Source organism: Camelus bactrianus, chromosome 27 (genome assembly GCF_048773025.1).
Source record: "Camelus bactrianus isolate YW-2024 breed Bactrian camel chromosome 27, ASM4877302v1, whole genome shotgun sequence".
NCBI lineage: Eukaryota > Metazoa > Chordata > Mammalia > Artiodactyla > Camelidae > Camelus > Camelus bactrianus.
Genome location: NC_133565.1, coordinates 22,830,455 through 22,851,114, shown reverse-complemented (window position 1 = coordinate 22,851,114; position 20,660 = coordinate 22,830,455). Strand labels below are relative to the sequence as shown.

Below are 20,660 nucleotides of genomic sequence, written 5' to 3'. Positions count from 1 at the left end.
AATATAGCCAAGGAGGGTAAAGCTCAACTGTTCTAACCTAGAAATAATGTATATACAAAGACCAGGAGTAGTAATAAGATGTTCCAGACACTGACGCAGAGTAGGTAACTCTTTCCAGCCTGAATTTAAATTGAAAAGTTTAATCTGGAGCTAATCATGGGAAGAGTCATCTATTCACTATAAGCATAGACCTATGATTCTCTAGAGCATAAAGAAAATGATTTTTGGGGTCTTCAAAAAAGATTTTCCTTCTCTTTTGTCCCTAAACCTTCTGATAATATGTCACATCACAGAACTCAGAACTGGGGGCTGGTAGAGTCAACCCCCCTGCTTCTTATTCACGGTGGTGCTATCAGCAACTTTTGTCAAGCGGACTGTTTCCCACAGATGATTCTGCTCTTGGTCCATCAAATTCCTGAACTGTCAACATACTTTGCTCTTTCATCAGAGAGCAGATGACAACCCGGAAAGCCTCTGAAACTATCAGTGGTCCAATGTTTACATTTTTTTTACTCATACAAACAATACTTAAGTCCAGTCTTGAAAAATTCAAACAACACAAAAAGTATAAAATAAAACCTTACTCCCCTTCCAACTCTCTTCTCCTGATCTCTTCAAGTACATAGTTTGGTGTATAGCCTTTGACATATTCTCATATATTTACATAAACAGCTACTGTTTATTTATCTCTTTTTCTATAAATTAGGATCATACATACAGTTCTATTCATTGCCTTTCATGTTACCAAAATGTCTTGGAGATGTGCTTTTACCTGCAGATCTACCCCAGTGGCCAACCATGGCCTGGGGGCCGAAGGCAGCCCACATCTGTTTTGTAAACACAGGTCCCCTGGAACACAGCTCACTTTCTGTCTTGTCTAGAGCTGCTTTTGTGCTACAAGAGCGGACTAGCACAGTCAGCACAGAGACCTAACAGCCCGATTCTCATCATCAGTTCCTTCACAAAAAAGTTTGCTGGCCTTTGATCTATCCTATTCTTTTCACTATTGGCCTAATATTCCATCTAATGACTATACTGTATTTTATTACTGGATATTATTTTCTTTACATTTTTCCACATTAGGAATAATGCTGCAATGAGTAAGTACCAAGGATTAACCTTGAGAAATCTTCTTACAAGCCACTGTGTAATAAGCAACTTGAGAAAGGTGCCTCTAATTATATATCCAACCACTAAAAAGGATAATTATGTGATGTGACAGAGTTGCTAAATATTGCTACTATGGCAATCAGATTACAATACATAAACGTACCAAATTAATGCATTGCACACCTTAAATTTACACAATGTTATATGTCAAATATATTCAATTGAAAAAGAGTAAGAGAAAGGTGACTAGTATATAAAGCTGCTCAAGGAGCATTTGTTGAACTGCTTTTGAATGAATCACACGGCACCTTGAAAGAGTTCAGGAAACTGATCTTTGTTGAATAACTTCATTTGAGATAAGAAACTCAAATACATACTTATTGAGAGTTAAATGCAAAAAAATAAATCCAGTCTAAAGTTATCAAAATTTCCTAGAATACTCACCCAGCTGCCCCCTTACAAGCAGATGACAGAGTGGAAGCCATTTTTCCTTTATATACAAATATAAATCGGAACAATCATTGATGATATAGAATACTGAGATATTTGAAAAATCTCCACGAAGATTCTTCAAGAACTACTTTCACTCCTGAAGTTTTATCTTTCACATCTACCCCTTGGTTGTTGTGTCCTGTTCTTTCATTAGGGAGTTTATTCATTTTAACCCTTTAGTAACTCTCAACATCTTCTCTTGTCTGTGCATCCGCTAACTCATCTTCATAGCGGTTTGCTTCCTTACTTAACTCGGGGTTCCAGGAGATATGGATGGTGTAAATTTGGACCCTGGATTTATGTGATGCAGAATTCTCACATAGGGTCCTGGGGACAGGGCAACTTTCTCTGCTGCTTCTGAAGGGCCAGTGGGTGGAATTTTTCCAGGCCCTTCAGCATGGCTGTTAGTCTTCAAAGCTCTCGGTTTTCTTCAGGGGTCTCCGTCCCAGATGGCACTATGTGCCCTGAGACCACACACCCTGTCCCCAGTTGAGGGGGGTGCTCTGTACTACTCTGATTCTGAGTGCCTGCAGGGATTTTCTTCTCTGCAAGCTCAGTTATATATTAGTTTTTTTAAGTACATTTTATTGAAAATATATATTAAAAATTATGTTTCATAGCAGAAAGCAGGTGTTCAGTCTGCTGTACTGATGAAGTTCCTCGAATATCAATTTCATGCTGCCAATCAAGAAATATGATTTCTCCCTATTTTTCTCTGAGACCAATGCTTCCAAATGGAGAACAGGCCCTCTGTAGGAAGGATGCACAAAATGAAATGATTCCTTGACACAGAGGAGGACATTTTTACAGCTCTCATTTATATCGACTTAGATCGATACCCTGGGGGCTCAGTCAGCCTTGATGTTAGGCAGCTTCTCATCACATGTGATACTAGAGGATTCTGGAGGGAGGAAGAGCACTCGAAGGTGTGTGTCAGGGCTGCGGAACAGCCCTCCTCGTCCGTCTACTTTCAGCATGTTGTGATGAATGGAAACTTACAGATGCTCAATAATGTAAGCTTATAAATTATATTCAGTTTCAACTAAAATAAAGTGAAAAGGAGACACAAATTCTTGCAAAGAAAACTATGCACCTAAGACAGTATTAAAGAGACTAATCACTAACCAGCAAACAAGAAGATGGCAAATTTGACTTGTCTTATTCCTAGAATGAGCTCTTTATAAGTATAGTACAGGACACGTACCCAATTTTATGTTAAATATGCACATCTTGTAGGAGTAGACTAAAAATCTTTTAATGATAGATAATACTAAAAAGTGCTTGGTGACCGCTGCCCTAGGCAGCCAGGTTATTCCAGTACCAAGAAGCTGACTGTGTCCAGCGGTTAAGAAACTAAACTGGCGACGTGCAACTGGTGTCCTAGGAATGAGTCCTGTTAGAACCTGGGCTGCAGAGTGAAATGCTGGAGGGATACTGGGCAGTGACAGTCTCTCGCTTCTGAGAGGTCACATAGAACTTACTACTGTGCTGGAGCAGTTCTCAATCTCCTGGGAAGTCACACATGAAGGAGGACATAAATGTGTGTGATATCTGCCCACCAGGATGAATAAAAAGACAAGAGCTCCCTGGAGGATTTGTTTCTTTTTTAAATAGGACTGTTAGAAACAAATAGGGCTGCAGACAATAAAATATCCACAAGGAGCCTTTTACAAGCGTGTGAGTGTTCACGACAGTTGTCTAAAAGGTCGTAACAGCTGGAGCAGAGAGTAGACAGCCAGCGGGCTACACACTCCTCCACCCCTGCTCTTCAAGTCAAGAAAGCAAGAGAGTGGAAATTATTACTGCAGTAACGGTGAATCTGCTCAAATAAACTTTTAAAAATTTCCAATTTCAGTAGCTATTTTTAGTAACAAATCACTTGGGATACTTCACCCAAATGACTGAAAACAAGACAATGTCATGACATCATGGTCTCACAAGGGCTTCTTGGAGTCTGAATTAGTCACTGCTTTGTCTGAACTGGCTGCAGGTCTAACATGATGAAAAATCACCTTGGCTTTCTGGATGACTGGACCTCCACACTGGTCACTTCTGACCACAAGCAGCCTCCTTGATTTACCTTGGTTTGCACTATGAATGTTATTAATTTCTATCTGCGTGAAACCACAAAAATTTTGAGACTTGGCGCCTAAGAGCCAGGGTCTGCGGATTATAGCCCATGGGCTAATCTGGCCCGTCGCCTATTCTTGTATGGCCCGTGAGCTACAAGTAGTTTTTACATTTTTAAATGGTTGAAAAAAATAGAAAAGATTAATATTCCATGACACATGAAAATAACATGAAATTTGAATTTCACTGCCCATAAATGCAGTTTCACTGGAACACAGCCACCCTCACTGTCTTCTGTGCTGTCTGTGGCTACCTTGGTGCCACAGAAGGAGAGGTCAGCAGCTGTGGCAGGGACCGTGCTGCCCAGAAAGTCTTGCTATCTGCTCCTTGACAGAAAAGGTTAGCCGATCTGTCTCTGAGCATCTGATCAAAACAAGGAACCACGTTCAGTTAACCGACTCGGCTCTCAGGGGGTTGTAAGCAGGGCAGTAAGAGGACAACATGGAACATCTCTGCACACCGAACTGCTCTCCTCCCTGGGCAGTTACCATGACTTGACGCTGGTCAATGGCTGAAACATATACCAAAGCACCAGAATGAAAAACGAGCATATGTGACCTGACAAGGGACCGCTCTGAGACTGTTTCAATGCTGACATGGACCCAGAATAAGGTAGTGGCTTCGGGACAGCAGGACAGAATATCTGAAGTTGGGGCTGTCTGCCAAAACTATAGGCTGCATGTTATTATATACCTAGAACTTATTTCTTCAATGATGTTTAAAGATAGAAAAAGGGTTACTTCTCTACATAAACAAGGAACAAATAAGGGGTGGGATGGACAGGAAACGAGAAATGAGCTTTTCTGAGCCAAGAGAGTTCCACCATGCAGGCAGGGGCATGTCTCTTACTTGCACAAGTGTAGGCGTCTTTGTTGGTGAAGGGCTTCGTGCACTGGCTGCAGCCGATGGGACCCACCACAGGGATGGAACTGAAAGCGTGCCCATTGACAGTCTTCTTGTCCTTTTCCTTCTCTTTAGAATCTTTCTCCTTCTCCTTAATTTTATCTTTCTCCTTTTCCTTTTCCTGCCAAAGAAAAGAATCACCAGTTAATTGAACACTAGAAGGCCTTCCCTTCTAGAAGGGCCCCAAGCTGGCGTATGGTCAACAATGGCTGATGAACGTTTTGGACAGAAGTTAGGAACACTGTCCTGGACATACGTATATATATTTATTCTAAATTAAGTTGTGAGCATTCAAGCTATCTTAGAAAAACCTTTGGAAGACTGGGCAGTGGCTTATTCATTGGTTATTTATTCCAACAGACACAATGCCTGAGGACCAACACTGAAGAGAAAGAGGCTTCTGGTGCTGGAGGAGGAGGAGTCTGCGGTGGCCGCGAATCCTCCTCAGTCAGCCACAGCTCAGCCCACACGGGAAGCAAGTGACAGGCTTAGGGCCAGCTGCAGGCAGGGAGCAGCAGATGGGATGGTAACAGTTCTGGGACCAGCCTGAGGGGCAGGACAATGATTGGGAAGCGTGAAAAGTGACTCGAGGTTCCCCGCTGACTGCCTCCCACCAATCACATATCCCTAAGTGAGGGCACATCCCTGATGTTTCCTCCTTTATTTACTATAGCTAAAGACACTACACATCCCCCATATGTACATCTTCTGTTTTACTAAATAGAATTTCAGGGTTCACAGATATTAATTTTGGCCTAATTTTCAAATTGAGGGGAGGAGGGATTTAAACCCTAAAAATTCTTTAAGTTTTTAACTTTTTTTAAATTAATGAGTGTGAGATCCTTAATGAAGTACCTAAAGCAGTCAGGATGTTTCAGGTGCACTCTACTTTTAGGAGACTAGGACTGTGGGATTTAACTATATGCTCTCTAAACAAGGTCCTTTATAAGCACATGTAGGCAGACACTTGGCTGGTTTATCAATATCAAATGAATGAAAATGAATATATGCACGTAAATGCATGACCGGGACACTGTGCTATACATCAGCAATTGACACAGCAACTGACTGTACTTCAATTAAAAAAAAAAACAACTCTAAAAAATATCAGATTAATAATTTTCTTTCGAATTACCCAGACCATGAACTACAATTCAGAGGTAGGAAGAATGCATTTAGTAGTTGTCATGATCATTAACTTCGGGGTATCCATTTTCCAGGAATTAAAAAAATTACAACAATAGTATTGTATGCCCTGGAAAATGGGTTATAATTGCTGTAATGAAAAAACTTTCTGGAAGATAGATACCCCACAGTTAGTGACTATGACAACTGCTAAATGCCTTACATTTTGAATCAATGCCTTCTCCATACATTATTTCATCGGATTCAATAACTTTGAGATGACTAGGGTTGGCATTATGTTTCCCATTTTTTAACTGAGAAGAGAAAGATAATAAACAGCAGCTAAGAGTGAACAGTTACTATGTGCTGAGCACTGTAGTAAGCTACTGGCATGAATTTTCTCATGACAACCCCGTGCAGTAAGTACCAGCTATTATCTCCACTTCTTGTTTGAGGACACTGAGGCCTTAGACATGTCTGATTCTGTACTGGAGGCCACACACCAGTAACTGCCCAAGCTGGAATTAAGATCAAGATCTGCCACAAAGCTCACTCACATTCACTGCACTCTACTGCCAAAGGCAGGAGACGTCTGTTGACTCACAGAAGGTCACACAGCAAATGGTATGTGCAGTTAAAATCAGAACCAGGTCTTCTGAGTTCCTATTCAGAACCCAACTGCTGTTCTGAAATGGTGAATGTTTGCTAAGTCTATGACTCATTTAATAAATCCTTTGTTGGGGGAAGGGTATAACTCAACGGTATAGTACGTGCTTAGCACGCATGAGGTCCTGGGTTCAATCCCCAGTACGTCCATTAAATAAATGAAAAATAAAAAATAAAGTCCTTTGTTAATAGAACACATGTAATCGAACTCTAAGAGCCGAACTGCTACTTTAGAACTATAAAAAATAACGAGCGGAAGAAAGAAAACAAACTACTTCACTTTACAAAACAGGAAACAGTTCTGAGTGAAAATTAGTAACTGCTAAAGTATCTAAAACTCTAGTAAAAATCAATAACAAAAACTGAGTTTTTTCAAATAATTTCTTTCTTTTAACTAAATTTTGCATAAGGCCTTTCCATACATAAAATGTTAAATTGAAGAACATCTGACAGTTCGCTCAGGAAAGCCAAAAAAGCATGCTCCTGGGGTTAAAAAAGATCTGTGGCAACTAAGTTATTCTCTCAAGCCTTGCAGTGCTCTTCAAATCTGAGTAAATAATTTCCTTATGCTTTGCAAAAATCCAAACTAGCTCTGCCAAGGGTAAGAACAAAACAAAACAAAATCCACTGTCTCTTTCTGTTTTTACTCAAATTTAGTGCTTTAAAGAAGTCAAGCTCTTACCTCCCCATGTTTTGGTCCTATGGATCTCACTGTTATGAGGGGTGCTTCATGAAACCGACCCCATTTTATCGACATGATTCGACCCCCATGCCACGAACTGTGCTCTCACGGAAGGAGGGGCTCATGCCGGCGGGGCAGAGCCCAGCAGCTCCGAGGGGCCATGAGAGCAACCAAGAGAGAAACCAAAAGAGGAAGCCAGAGACTGGTTGAGAAAGGGAAGGAGGGAGGGCTCAGGCTGCTTGTTTCCTTAAGACAAACTTAACTATTTGAATGCTGCTAGCAGAGCCAACTACCCTGGCTACAGAGGACACACAACATGAAACAGAACAAATCCCCCCAAATACAGGACGTGTGGACGGTACTTAAGCTGCATGACAGAAACTCTGGCAAGACCAGGAACAATTTTTTAACACTAGAAGTGAAGGAACACATCTGTTTAAAAACAGACTCCTCATTTTATAAAGAACACTTAAGTTTCCTAAGAAAACATCTTAATGAAGTCGCCTGAGAAAAGGTGGTGGTTGGCCGTTTTCTGAAGTTTGGCTTTTCCGTGTTTAACACCTGCCAAAATGTTTCTAAAACTGCTGGGAAAAGAGACACTAGCAGCAGCAAAGAGAAAGACGCAGGTAACAATTACACTAGGATATAATGAAGGAAAATGATTTTTCATCTTTCTGAACCTACCATTTTAGACAAGTAATTACAATAAAAAAATCAGAGAACTCTTCGGAAAACTGTGAAGCAAGCTGAGATTAAGCAACTGTCATAGTGCAAATCTTTAATTGAAGAAGGAATGAGAGAGAATTATATTTAACATTGATTCAAGCCTCTAAAAAATTATACTCTACACTCGGCTGATAGGTTTAGTTCTTATTTAGACACACCACAGGAAATGGGAGTTGAAGCTGAATGTCTTGCTATGAAGTTATGGATTATATTAACAGCTGGGCAAGAATTTAATCCTTGCATAAAAAAATGCCTACTTCAAGTTAGATTAAGAATTTGTCTAAAACACCTCCTAGTTGTCTGCAAAGAGGAAAAGCTCAGAAAAAAGAAAATCAGTGTGACAGGATGGTTTTAAAGAGGGTCACCCCACTCCCTTTATGAATGTGGAAATTATGCATGTTAGTGTTTAAATATTCTGTAGCAAGCAAACTTACTTAGCAGGAAACAGTACTAACTCTTGAAGATACTAAAAGACAGAAGCAGAAACTGCCAGTCTTCCTGTTAAACTTCCTGTTTAGGTTCCCCCTCTTTCAGAAAAAGATTCAACACATTTATCTAGTAACTCAGCTAGTTAGTGATAATTCTTAAAAGGACATATAAAGGATCAGTTCTCAATTTCTCAAAAATTTCTCATATACTGGCCACAGGTATGAGAAAAAAATATATATATTGTATATATATATATATATATAAAATATTATACATATAGTATAGCACATACACTATATAGCATTTACACTAGCTAACATAAAAAACCTACTGCTTTTCTTAACTATTGAATGTTACTTCTCCATAAAGCTTAAGAAATTGAAAATGCAACCGTAAATAGTTAAGAAAAACAGCAGAGTTAGCATCATCACCCCAAGAAAATATTCACTTATTTTTGTTACCATTTAAGAGAATAAAACACTTCTCAACGGCAAAGCTCTACTGTCGGTACAATGGCAAACAAAGACAAGGTGTTCAATGTAACTTAACATAAAATGTTTTACTTCACCACTTCCCCTATTTCTTCCTATCTTTTGGTACACTGACAAAAGCTGAACTATTCTACAGGAGGCTCCAAAACGATCTTGTGTAAAGTGAGCTAGTAACAGTGATCAAAGATGACTCCGAAGCGTCTTAATATATTTGCTACTGGGGCACTCTAAACACCTGATGATGTGAAATGGATTGCAATCCAGGGTTACACATTTGAAACCGTTTGAGAGTTTCCACTGCTAGAGACAGCACTAGACCCCAGAGATCAAATCTTGAAGCCAAGAGTCTGAAAGAGGAACCAGTCTCATTGCAAAATAGTGTTATCACTTTGACAAAGGAGAAGATCGGATGCGAGAGGTTAAGTGATGCAGTTCTGTCACTGATGACAGGCTTCACTTGCACCCAAATTACCTTCTTTTCTCCTGCCTCATCTCGTCATCTCCCCACTAGCAAACTCCAGTCCCTTGAGGTTATTAAAAAACTTAAAAGGAAAAAGATACTGTGTAGTAACACTCAAATCTTGCTTAAGAGCAAACATGAAATGGAGAGCACTCCTGCTGGAGGTCAGATGACAAGGTACTGTCTAGTCTGTGACCTCAAGCACACTTCTCTGCGCTTCAGTTTGTAAAATAAGGAGGCTGAGGTGAGACTTTTTCAAAGGTGAGGCTCCAGTTTCTAAATTCAGTCTTACATCGTTTCGTTCACGTCTGTCTGTATTACTCATCAATGTGATCAGTGGTGAAGTCACTGTTCTGCCCTTAATCAATGCACTGGGGAAGTGGATGGAGAGGGGAAATCTCTACTTTTTACTGGTCTTCCAATTAACAGTTTGAAGAAAAGATTCCATAGTTTAAAAACAAAACAAAAAACAACAGAAACATCTTACATCATCCAGACAGACTGTAAAACTTTAAAGGCAAAGACTATGTGGTTTAAGTTCTTCTGGGTGGACTACAGAAGTCACTCAATACTACTTGTCCCATTTACACTGATCTTTCAAGATTTTCTTTTGTTCATGCCAACCAGTGTCCAAGCCAGCAGTGATAACTAAAACAGATATGGCTCTATTTTAAGCCTTGCTGTCGTATGTAGAATATTGATAAGCATTCTGCCCTCTTTAATTTTTTTGAATTACAAAGCAAGGCTATTATAAAACTTAAATATGTGACTATTCTAGAAACCACTTGCTAGGTTCTTTGCATCTTTTCCAGTTTGCCCACTTTCTGTCCATTCTGCACTTGGGCAGAAAAAATGAAAACACAATTCTAGTGGCAGGATTTATCTGAGTCATAACCAAACCTAGTATATGCTAAAAGAGAAGAGGTCTTATTTACAAAACATTGGGTCTATTTCTACCAGCTCACTTAACTAAGGGCCTAAGAAGCTTGTTGTATTTGGCGGGTGTGGAGTGTGTGTGTGTGTGTGTGTGTGTGTGTGTGTGTGTGTGTGTACTTTTACAATATTCCTGACTTCACTGTTTATTCCCGTACTAAGTATGTACATGCACCTGTATAACACACACACACACACACACACACACACACACGTATATAGTGATTCCTTGGCAAGAACTTAACTGATTTCTAATTTTTTTTTTTTTTTTTTTTACTTACTTATATTGTTGGAGGGCGAGTGAATGGAGTATAGGGAAGTGAGAGGCACAAAGCTTTTCCCTGCTGATTTGAAACTGAATCTTTCGGTTTAGCACTGGGAATGGTATTAAAAAGATAACTCCTTTTCTTTCTTTCCTTTTAAAAATACATTTAAAAAAATATTAGAAGAGTCAATGTGGGATTATTACAGGTAATGTTTATTTCCTTATTTTTCCTAGTTAAGGTACTTTACGCCAAGGAAAGGGAGATAGTATCTACCTTACAGGGTTGTGGAAAGGATTAAATGAGATTAATACACGGAAAGCTCTTAGAACATAGTGAAAACTCAATTAGTGGTATCACCTCTCATTGTTATTTTTCTTGCTGGTATTTTTCTTCATATTAGGTTAGTTCAGAGAGCATCTCTGAACCATGTGTCCCCACCACTTAATTAGCCTTCAGCTGTGTGCAGGCTGCGACAGGAGCCTCCTGAGAGCTGACTGAGGCGGCCACACAGCAGTGCCCATGGCAGGACTTACTCTGCTCTTCTTGCTGCTGGACATCTTGTTCTTGATGTAGCTGAATGTACGACTGACTTTCGTTCCACTCTTCAGTTCAAAATCTTTCTTGGAAGGGCTTTGTGGTGGGAAATTAAAGTTCTCTTCTGTAATACTAAATAGAAAAGAAAAGAGTTTTAAAAGAGATTACAGAAGTTAATTTTTAAAAATTAAAATACCCTACATACAATGCTTTGTAACCATCACCGTCATGCATTATTTTAGCTACAAGTTACAGCCAACTTACATATTCATATGCAAATAGGAAATGAAATAAGAGGTGGACAGAGGCTGCTGAGTGGTTTTATACAATAATATCCAAGAATGGAGCACAATGCCCATGTTCTGTTGCCAAGACTTGGCTAAGTCTTCTTATATCAGTTATTAGTGTTTTACTAATGAGTTTTCTGTGATCTGATTGTTAAATATTAAAGAGCCTAATTATCAATTATAATTATATTATCTGAAATTTCTTAATCTAAAATAGCACCCAATTTACAAACTTCTTTGCATCAAATAGGTGCTTGAAAAGAAGCCCACGTGTGTGATGCAAACCAAGGAATTTCTATGACTGAATGCATAACCAAGTTCCTTCACAGCAGAGATCACCCCTCTTTTCAATCTTGAACGCACTGGACAATCAATATGTGAATGCAGCTACACACAATTCAGGAGGGGATACACTGAACAGCAGGCAGAAATGACGCTGAGTGTGGAGAGATCCATTTTAGGAGTTTCACACAGATCCATGTGTACCAATTTACGTGTGCAGGAAACCTGTATTCTAAGTCCATGCATCATGGGCATGTTTGGACTCTAGGAAATTCACAATTGTTGACTTCTTCAAAGAATGCTGGGCCTTTGCATATATAATCAATCACTTATACACATATACAATTATATGCATAATCTACCATGTACACAATTATGTGTAATTGTGTACATAATCTATTATTTAGAAATCTATTCAGACTTCTTAGGTGTTCTAGAACAGTTATGTTAGAACTTCTACAGAAAAGTAGTGTTTACCTCAAGGGCCTCTACAAGAGGGCAGACAAGCAGAACCACAAGGGTCCTCTTTAGTAGCTAAAGTCTATTTATATATAAAGCATTGTTTACAATATAAAGCCATCTGTTACTAAGATAAAGGGAAAATGATATGAAAATCACTGCTCTACAAAGAACAAAGAGTAAGTAAAATATCACAGAAATGCAAAGAAGAGCATTCATACTGAGAGTTCTGGATCACTGAGTCACAGCTGACGCCTCTGTGAAAGGAGTTTCACAGTTCTTTTTTTTTTTTTTTTTTTTTTCATGCAGGTACTGCAGATTGAACCCAGGACCTGGTGCATGCCAAGCATGCACTCCACCACTGAACTACTACCCTCCCCTACACCTTTGTGAAAAGGAAGGCAACTTAAAAAACATTGTAGGGCAACGACCAGAACCCAAATTATACTTAAATTAGAATATTTAATCTCATAAGCATGAAAAGAGGAATATAAAAATAAGCAAGTCAAAACAGCAATCGCTGGCCTGCTATCAAGAAAAGAACCAATTTACTTGCTTGGACAGAGGTGTGTGCCATGTCAACGCACACACAAGAAAATAGCTTTAAAGCTTAAAATGGCTAAGAAAATAGCAATGCTGCATGAATACACACACACGCACACGCGTGCACACACACACACACACATTTATGAAACAAAATGCTCTTAGACTTAGGAGTTAAAAATTCCCATGAGCAAAGAGAGCAAAGTTCATAAAGTCAAATATTCATATAATCTATGGGAATGAATGCAAACAGTGTATCTTTATCATTAGGCTCGTGTAAAGAATAAAGGTGGAAATTTACTGAAGACATTAAGTTAAAAGGGTATTAGCTTCAATGCAAAACCACGTTTAACCATTATTTCAAATTTATCAGTCAAGGAAATAAGAATTCAATGAGCTCAATTACTTAGTTTTTTGCATAAACATCATAAGACGTTTAGAATTTCCTTCATTACATCTTGGGAAAATGAGTAACCAAATATAAGTAGAGTACCTTCCAGTCAGATTAGCACTCGTGTTGTGGAAGGGTCGTGAATCTAGAAAACAAAAAAAAGGGAAAAAAAAAAAAAGTTAGAACAAAAGGATTTTACCCAGATAACAAATAAAATGTTTAACATTTTTATGACAACACAGATAAAGCAAAAATAGCCTTTGAAAGCCAGTGCAGGGTGCCTTCTTCTCCTGAGGGTTTGGAAGAAGGAAAAATTGAAAAAGAAAACAGTGAAATTAGTACCAGAAATTGGCAGCAACAGGCAGTGAATTTCTCACAGGAAAAAAAATTTTTAATCCAGGATTCAAGTAACCGAATAAACCCCAGATCAACTTAAAAAATACTTGAATACACATATATCAATGTTCAGAGCCCACAGGCCATCTTTCTGAGATGATGTCAGAGAAAGAATACACAATAGGAAATTAAATGTCATATTCTGTGTGCTGTTAATTTTGCTTTCATATATTTCCACACTAAAAATCTAGCTAATGTGTGTCTGATACTTTCCTGAACATTTCTGGAAATGGATCGGTGAACAGCAAAGAGCATCGGAGCTGGCTTGTAAGGTCTAGGCCTTGTCGCTAACTTGGGGTGAGATCTCTGATTTCATTTCCTCATCTATGAAACAAGGAAGGTAAAACAGATGCTAAGGTCCTTTCCAGGTTGATCCTGATCAAAGGAGTAGGGCTGATACATTTTTCCTCCTTCCATAACTATCAGACATTAAACCGAGGGCGTCATTAGATCGAAGGCTAAGACAGATAGGGCAATAAGCAGAACAAACAAAAAGGAACAATACCAACACTTAATCTACAACATGTTAATCAAGCCTGAACTACTTTAGGACTTAGATGAGAGAAAGGCCGCAATCACACAATGATAAATGGTTTCCAAGTTTTAGGAGATCAGGTACAGAAAACTGTGTATGATTCCAGGCAGACAAAAGGTTGCTCTGTGTAACTATTGTTATGATGTGGACAAAACACACCCTTTCTCCCTGTTGTTGGTTTCAAGAATCCCCAAGATCATTGTGAGTAAAACTTTAATTGGATAGAAATTTGAAAATGTTCTGCTACCAGATTACCAGAACTTGAAACTTTTAAACTCCCAAACTGTTCTAGATTATGAATAGAAATGCAGAGTTGTAGTTATGGTTAACAGAAAGTCAGCAGGTGGAAATGATGCATATGACACTTAAAAATGAATTCTGAGTCTTCAAAAGGTTGCTTTCTGTACTTTTTCCTTTTACCTATTTGGGGTTCTTCCATTTCACTTGTAACGCATGGTAATAACAGGCAGAGGAGAAAGGTGAACAGTAGGAGTAAGTTCTGGGATCTGTCTTCCAGTTCTGCACGATGTAGGTGTGAAACCATCAGCATTTTAACTTCAGAATGCCTTCATTTACTTAAACAAAAATCAGTAGTGTGTGTGGATCAGTGGCTTTAAAACTTTTTCCACACAAGGAGCCTTGAATAATATAAGCAGCATTAAATTCTCTCAGGCTGCCAGGATTCTGCTGTACACTTAATCAATTACCCAGTAAGTTACCACCCTAGTAATGTAAACAAAGTAAAAATAAAACCCGTAAAGAAAAACACCAGTCAGCACAGAGCCTGGCCAAGAATAAGCTCCTAGCAGATTTCTGTCAAACAAATTAAAAACTTAACAAATATGTGACTTGAGTACTGGGAGCATCTATGACTTCTAACTTTTTTGCTGCTGAAACAAATTTTAATTCATTTACTATGACCTCTCAGGTGTGGTTCTGAAAATAGTGACTAATCTACAAATGTTTCTAAAATCAATGCCTCTGAGATTCCTAAAGTGCCATCAAGTTTTCAAAGCATCCCAAGAATATGATATAGCCAAGGTTCCCTCTGTGATATAATTACAAGCAAAAGCAAAGAAATCTGTCACTGAAGTTAGCCTGTGAACTACTATTGCAGGTAAATAGCTTGTTTCAGCTAGACTTTTTCTAAAAGGCATAAAATAACCTGCAGATCTAATACAGTAACATTCTAGGATTGGAACGACTGGATAGACACAGTCATTACTTTGTCAAGAGTGTTCCATGGAAACTAGCTTCATGAGCGGTTATACACAGTCAGCACCTACTGTGGTCATCTAGTTAATAAGTTTGGGAAATACAGCATATTGAACGCTGCCTCGGAAATTCACAATGTACCCATTAGCCTTTGAAACCTGCTTAAACCAGAGTCTCCTAAATTTATATGGCCAAGTCAATCATTTCTTTTTTTAAACTCTCCCTGCCTCTTAATTCTCACTGGTATTTTTGAGTTTAAGGAACACATTTTGAGGAATGCTGGATGTTTAATTCAAAGGTTTCTTCAAGCTTCTATACTTTATGATTCCATCATGTTGGATTAAGTGGGAAGCCAGTGCCATCACAATTTTATATCAGTGGCAGAACTACTACGGGAACCTTTGTTCCCCCTGCCACGCTCACCTACTTCCCAGCATATGACAACCACTTTGAGATTAAACAGCCTTGAGGATTTCTGAACACTCAAAGTTGTGGGGGATTTTCACAGCTTCCCAGTGAGTATCTTATGTGCCTGTTTACCAAACACCTCTTAACTGTGAAAAAAGTATTGAACATATAAGACTTCCATTTGTGTATAAGCCATTTTCCTTTAAGAACAATGCAAAAATGTCACTCAGCTTAATATTGCTTAAATATTAAATACTTAAATATTGCTAACGCTTAGGATCAGCAAGCGGCAGGGAATTAGGATGCTTAGTGATATGGATACTGTAATTGCCTAAGACTCACATTAGTTGTATGAAATGGCAATAATTCATTATGTAACTTTATATTAGAAATAGTTTTTTCATTAAAAATAGCAATCCTGGAATAGTCTAGAAATCTTGCACAGTTGAAAACTGTGATTTTCACGGTAGAGGGGGATTCATTTCCAACTTTACTAAAACTGATACTTTGTATAAAGTTTTTAAACTCAGGTTTATCAAGTAAGGACACAGTAATCTGAAGCCTTTAGTGTAGTGAAAGGATTGAAAAATTAAAGTTCTGAAGGAAAGAAACCAGAAGGGAAATAAGTATCTGACTTCCATGCAATAATTAATGTGGTCTAATCTCAAAGAAAAGGTATTTTTAAAGAAATGGTCTGAAAAGTGAGAAGAAAAAAGTTTAACATTAGCTTCTGAATATCACAGATGGACATCTAAATATCTGTCCCATGAGACAAAAAAGCAAAACAATGAAAATGAAATTTACGCGATTAAATGGAAAGTTTTGTCAAGTCAGTACTCAGCATTACAAGATGTACAAGGTGGGATGGGAACCCGTTATGCCTTATGTGTTCTGGGATGATGTCTCGGGCCCTAGAATCAGGCCACTGGGTCAGTGAGCATAGGTAGTGTACAAAAGACAAAAACTGTTTTATCCAAATTAATTTTCAAAGCAAAGCATGAGGACAAATGATTTAGAAATGATGGCATGCAAGGGGACAGAATTCCCCAAACAATTTCTTAGTACCAAGCCCAAAGCATTTTCAGCACTGGTCGCACCCTGGAAAACAGCCATTGGACCCCAAAGTGGCTTACTTACTATACAACTCCTCCTCCTCATCACTGGAATAAGAAGAGCCAAGAAAAAAGAGAGTTTTAGACTTAAGGAGGAGTGGAGAGGTGCTGACGGAGAAGGAGATCTGCCTTGCTGGCTTCGTCCGCCGCCGGTCTGAGGAGTGGGTTAACAGAAGATATTAGAGGGGGCACCAAGTATGCCAGAACAGAGTGGGAGGCACCACAGACCCACAGTGAATGGAATCATGTCCCTGGCCTGAACGATTCTGGGAAAGGCCATCTAGATGAACAATGTAAGGTACTCAACATTTTCATCTTTATTTCTAAGTATGCAGAATGCTAATACAGCTGAAGAAAATTCATCCAACAAACATGTACTTACTAGGTAATGAAAATAAGGATTTTATTTTTCATAGTCATCATTTTCAGTGGGAGGTTTTTGTTTCCTTCAAAGTGAAGGAAACACCTGGAGTAAGTTGGGTTCCCCTGGAGTCTGCATTCTACTCTCTGTTCGCTCACCCCAAACCTCCTCATTTACCATTGCCTCTTAAAGTACAATCTGCCTGTGATATACTGGTGACGCATGACTTTCTATTCTTCAATCAGCTCCTTCCTTTGAGTTCAAACCTCATTCATCTCACTGCTCACTTGTGGGTGGACATCCCACAGCAGCTCAAACTCAACAAGTTCATGAGTCAGCTTATCCCTTCTTTGCGACCTGTTCCCCTCCTTCATTCCTTTGGTGAGTGGTACCCAACATCTAACTAATTATCTGAAATAGAAACCTGGGTACACCCTTGAATCCTGGTATTATAACTCACTCATTCCTTTTGGTTCTGTCTTCTAGAATTCCCTGAACACCAACTTCTCTCCTACTGCCACTGCTCTGTGGCCTGGCTCAGGCCACCACCTGCTCTCATCTGAATCCTGCAATAGCCTTCTACTCATCTATCAGCCTCTCTCCTCTCCAACACTTTCTGTCAGGTGGTCTCTCTGAAGTGTCTGAATCAATTAATCAATCAATTTAGTCAACTTAAATCACTCCATTGCCCTTAGACAAGAAGCCCAAATTCCTCAGTCTAGCTTTCTACATACTCATTCACCTAGTGAATTCCTGGTTTCCTTTTGGTCTCAACTTTGACATCACTTCTCCTCAGTAAGCTTTCTCTGATCGCTCAAGTCCTGGGCACTGATGTTTCTCAGTGGCTGCATTTATCATCTTCTACTGCACTCAACTGTTCTCACATTTGTCGGCTCAAGTGTGGTGAGAAAACGAACTGTATCTGTGAGTTCATCCTCCTCCTGCTACTGTCTAGCTTGGTGCCCAGCAGAGAGTAGCTATGAATAAATAAACATTAATAAATGAACTTCCTTCTGTCAGGCTTTCTGGAAGCTCAACAGCCTAAGTAAAATGAAAGAAAAAGCCCTGTACCTACCACACCCCAGATAAATGCTATGTGACATCAGACCACTGTGTGCATCCACCGCACATGACAGAGATCAAAGAACGACCGGCACAAACTCATGTACATTGGGCTTTTTAGGCAGTAACAGTTGAGTACAAAAGATATCATTTTAATGTGTGTTCTAAAGTATTTCCAAATGTGAAGCAAAGTCAGGAAATGAGAATAAGCTCTCTTGTTACACAAATTCTAAGAATATCCCCTTCTCTGTCACACAATCATGGATCATAAAGAAAAACCTACCTGTATGAATAAGGAGGATCTTCAACATATGTGGAAAGAATGTGTTGTGTTAACACAGAGATTCAATTTTATCATGTACTCAAAATGAATATGCATATATTCCAGCCTTGCAATTTAGTCAAAAGATCAATATAAAAAGTCTATCTGCCTGACTGAATTTTTGTTCTGACAAATGTTATCTTTTCCAAATAGAACTACTCTAAGAAAATGAATGCATTCCAATAAAGTCTCATCTTACTATCCACAGCAGAGAAACTAAGCACAGAAAGCAGTGATAAAAGATCCTCAGTAGCATCGATGCCCCTTTCCAGAGGTCCCCCGCACCATTTCTGGTCACATGAATCATTTAGCTTTGTAGATCTGATGCACTTTACATATGTAAATGCCATAGTTCAGTTCTTAAGACCCACTTAGCTTTCATAGTCTAATGCAAGCTATACAATTATAATCTAGTGCTCCCAGCAAAGCATGCCAATTCATATACCACAAGTAAAGCAGGACAGGTGCCACTTGTGAGCATCGTTCTTTGTGATAAGAAGCCATGCAAAGTGAAGGGCAAAATGAAACCTCATTAAGAAGCCCCTGAGGTTACAACATCTAATGGGTATCATTCTCCTTTTAACATTACTGTCACTGAGTACTGCTTAGCAAGGATACTACTACTAATAATAATCAGTTTTCTCTACTGTTTGTAAGCATCTTCTGGGTGCAAGCAATGAAAAGTTTAAAAATAAAGTCTTATTAAGGGAGGGTCTGTAATAACAGAATTATTCTGTACACGCAAAAATGAAATTTATTCTTAAGTTCTAAGCTGCTACCTTTCTACTTTCTGTCCCAGAAAATGACACAGAAATATTTCAGTCACCACCTTTACTCAGTATTTTCCTCTACATCAATGGATTTTTGAAACACATTTCAGTTTAGGAATAATGCTGAGTTTGTCTTTTTCTAATGTAGCCAATGACCCAACAATGAGACAGTCCAGACAACAGCTCAGGGGACATACATTTTGAGAAGTGCTCAAATGTTAACAGCCATGAAAGACTGTGGTGGAAGCAGCTAATTTCTTTAAAGGAAGAAGACAGAACACAAGAGCTGAGAAGTAGTGAGATAAGGCTCATTTTAGAAAGTGTTTCATTCCTAGACAAGGACGCTCATGAGACATAGCCACTTAAAGACAATGAAGGACAATGTTCTAGGGTTTTTTGGTTTTTTTTCAAACATTGCTTAAATTCTGGTCAGAGAAAAACGGACCCTAGCATTGTCTGAACACTGTGAACTCACTCCATACTATAACAAATGCTTACTATAAGCCAGAAATATGCTAATGTGAATTTAAAATAAATTCACATTTAAGTCTTATCACATTATCAGCCCTGTTTAATAGTTCAAGGACCTAAGGTCACACAGCCACTAAGTGTTCTTAAGAGGTGTACCACACACTTTAGGCTTTCAAGCCACTGGGTAGATTTTAATTATGATACTTTCAGCAAGGAAGATCATGACCAAAAATGAATCATGCGGAATACATAAGCGATTTGGAACTGAAGAGTTGCTTCTGTGGCAAATTGAGAACCATTCAGTTATCCTGAGGCTTAAAGGCATAGCACACAGCAATTTTAGTCCTGTGTTCAACAGCCAGGATTTTTTACATCTGCAAAGAAAAATTTATGTTTCTAGAACAGAATAAAAAAGTACAGTTGGGAAAATTAATTTAACTGTCTATGGGAAGGGACTAAGGAGAAACACTATCATTCAAGTTGATGAGTCCTCCAATTATAGTATGAGCTAACTGAGGGAAGTTAGTGGGGCTAGGTAATGAGTATATGACTTAAACTTTCACACTTGCATGAAGTGTACATTATAAACTAGAATGAGAGCACTCTATTTGGATGAAAGGATTAAACGCTTGCTTAAAGCTTTGCTCCTGACAGCAGTCTGCGACTGATTCCCGCGAGCTGAGCCACGGGTTTCCCAGCAACACGAAGGGCTGGGCCTGCCAGAGCGCCTGGCGCCTGAGGAGGGAGTTTTCTGGGGGTTAGCTGTAGCGTTTACAGTGTCTGGCTGGCAACTGAAAGCACAATCAAAAACCGTCTTGCTTTATGGAGGAAAAATCATGAAGTGTTTCATGTACTGGGCAAGACAGTGTATCACAGAATACAGGAAAAAGGTCTCCCTCCGGGCCAGTCTGGTGGTCCTGGGTACCCTGGCCACGGAGGAGGGTCTGCAGAGCTGAACGCCACATGGGAGGGTGCTTTCCTTTTCCTGCCTGGCTCTGGTCCTCCAGGTTCATCAAAGCCGCTATGAACTACTTTGTTACAGTAATTTTCATTCTATACCAGCAAAACTACTAACCCAAAGCCAAATCTACACTAAAGC

General features: G+C 39.1%; 1 protein-coding gene across 16 annotated transcripts in view; it reads right to left on the bottom strand.

Annotated features, from left to right (window-relative positions):
• Positions 1-20,660, bottom strand: part of AKAP13 (A-kinase anchoring protein 13) — a 293,291-nt gene that overhangs the window by 43,835 nt on the left and 228,796 nt on the right. For 10 of the 16 annotated variants that reach the window (XM_074354303.1, XM_074354305.1, XM_074354308.1 and 7 more), the window contains 4 exons: positions 16,601-16,729; positions 13,012-13,054; positions 10,947-11,079; positions 4,582-4,756 (listed from right to left, as the gene is read on the bottom strand). In XM_074354303.1, the coding sequence (XP_074210404.1) occupies positions 4,582-4,756; positions 10,947-11,079; positions 13,012-13,054; positions 16,601-16,729 (480 nt within the window). The remainder of the gene's footprint in view (positions 1-4,581; positions 4,757-10,946; positions 11,080-13,011; positions 13,055-16,600; positions 16,730-20,660) is intronic. The other 6 variants (XM_074354312.1, XM_074354314.1, XM_074354313.1 and 3 more) reach the window with 1 other exon arrangement.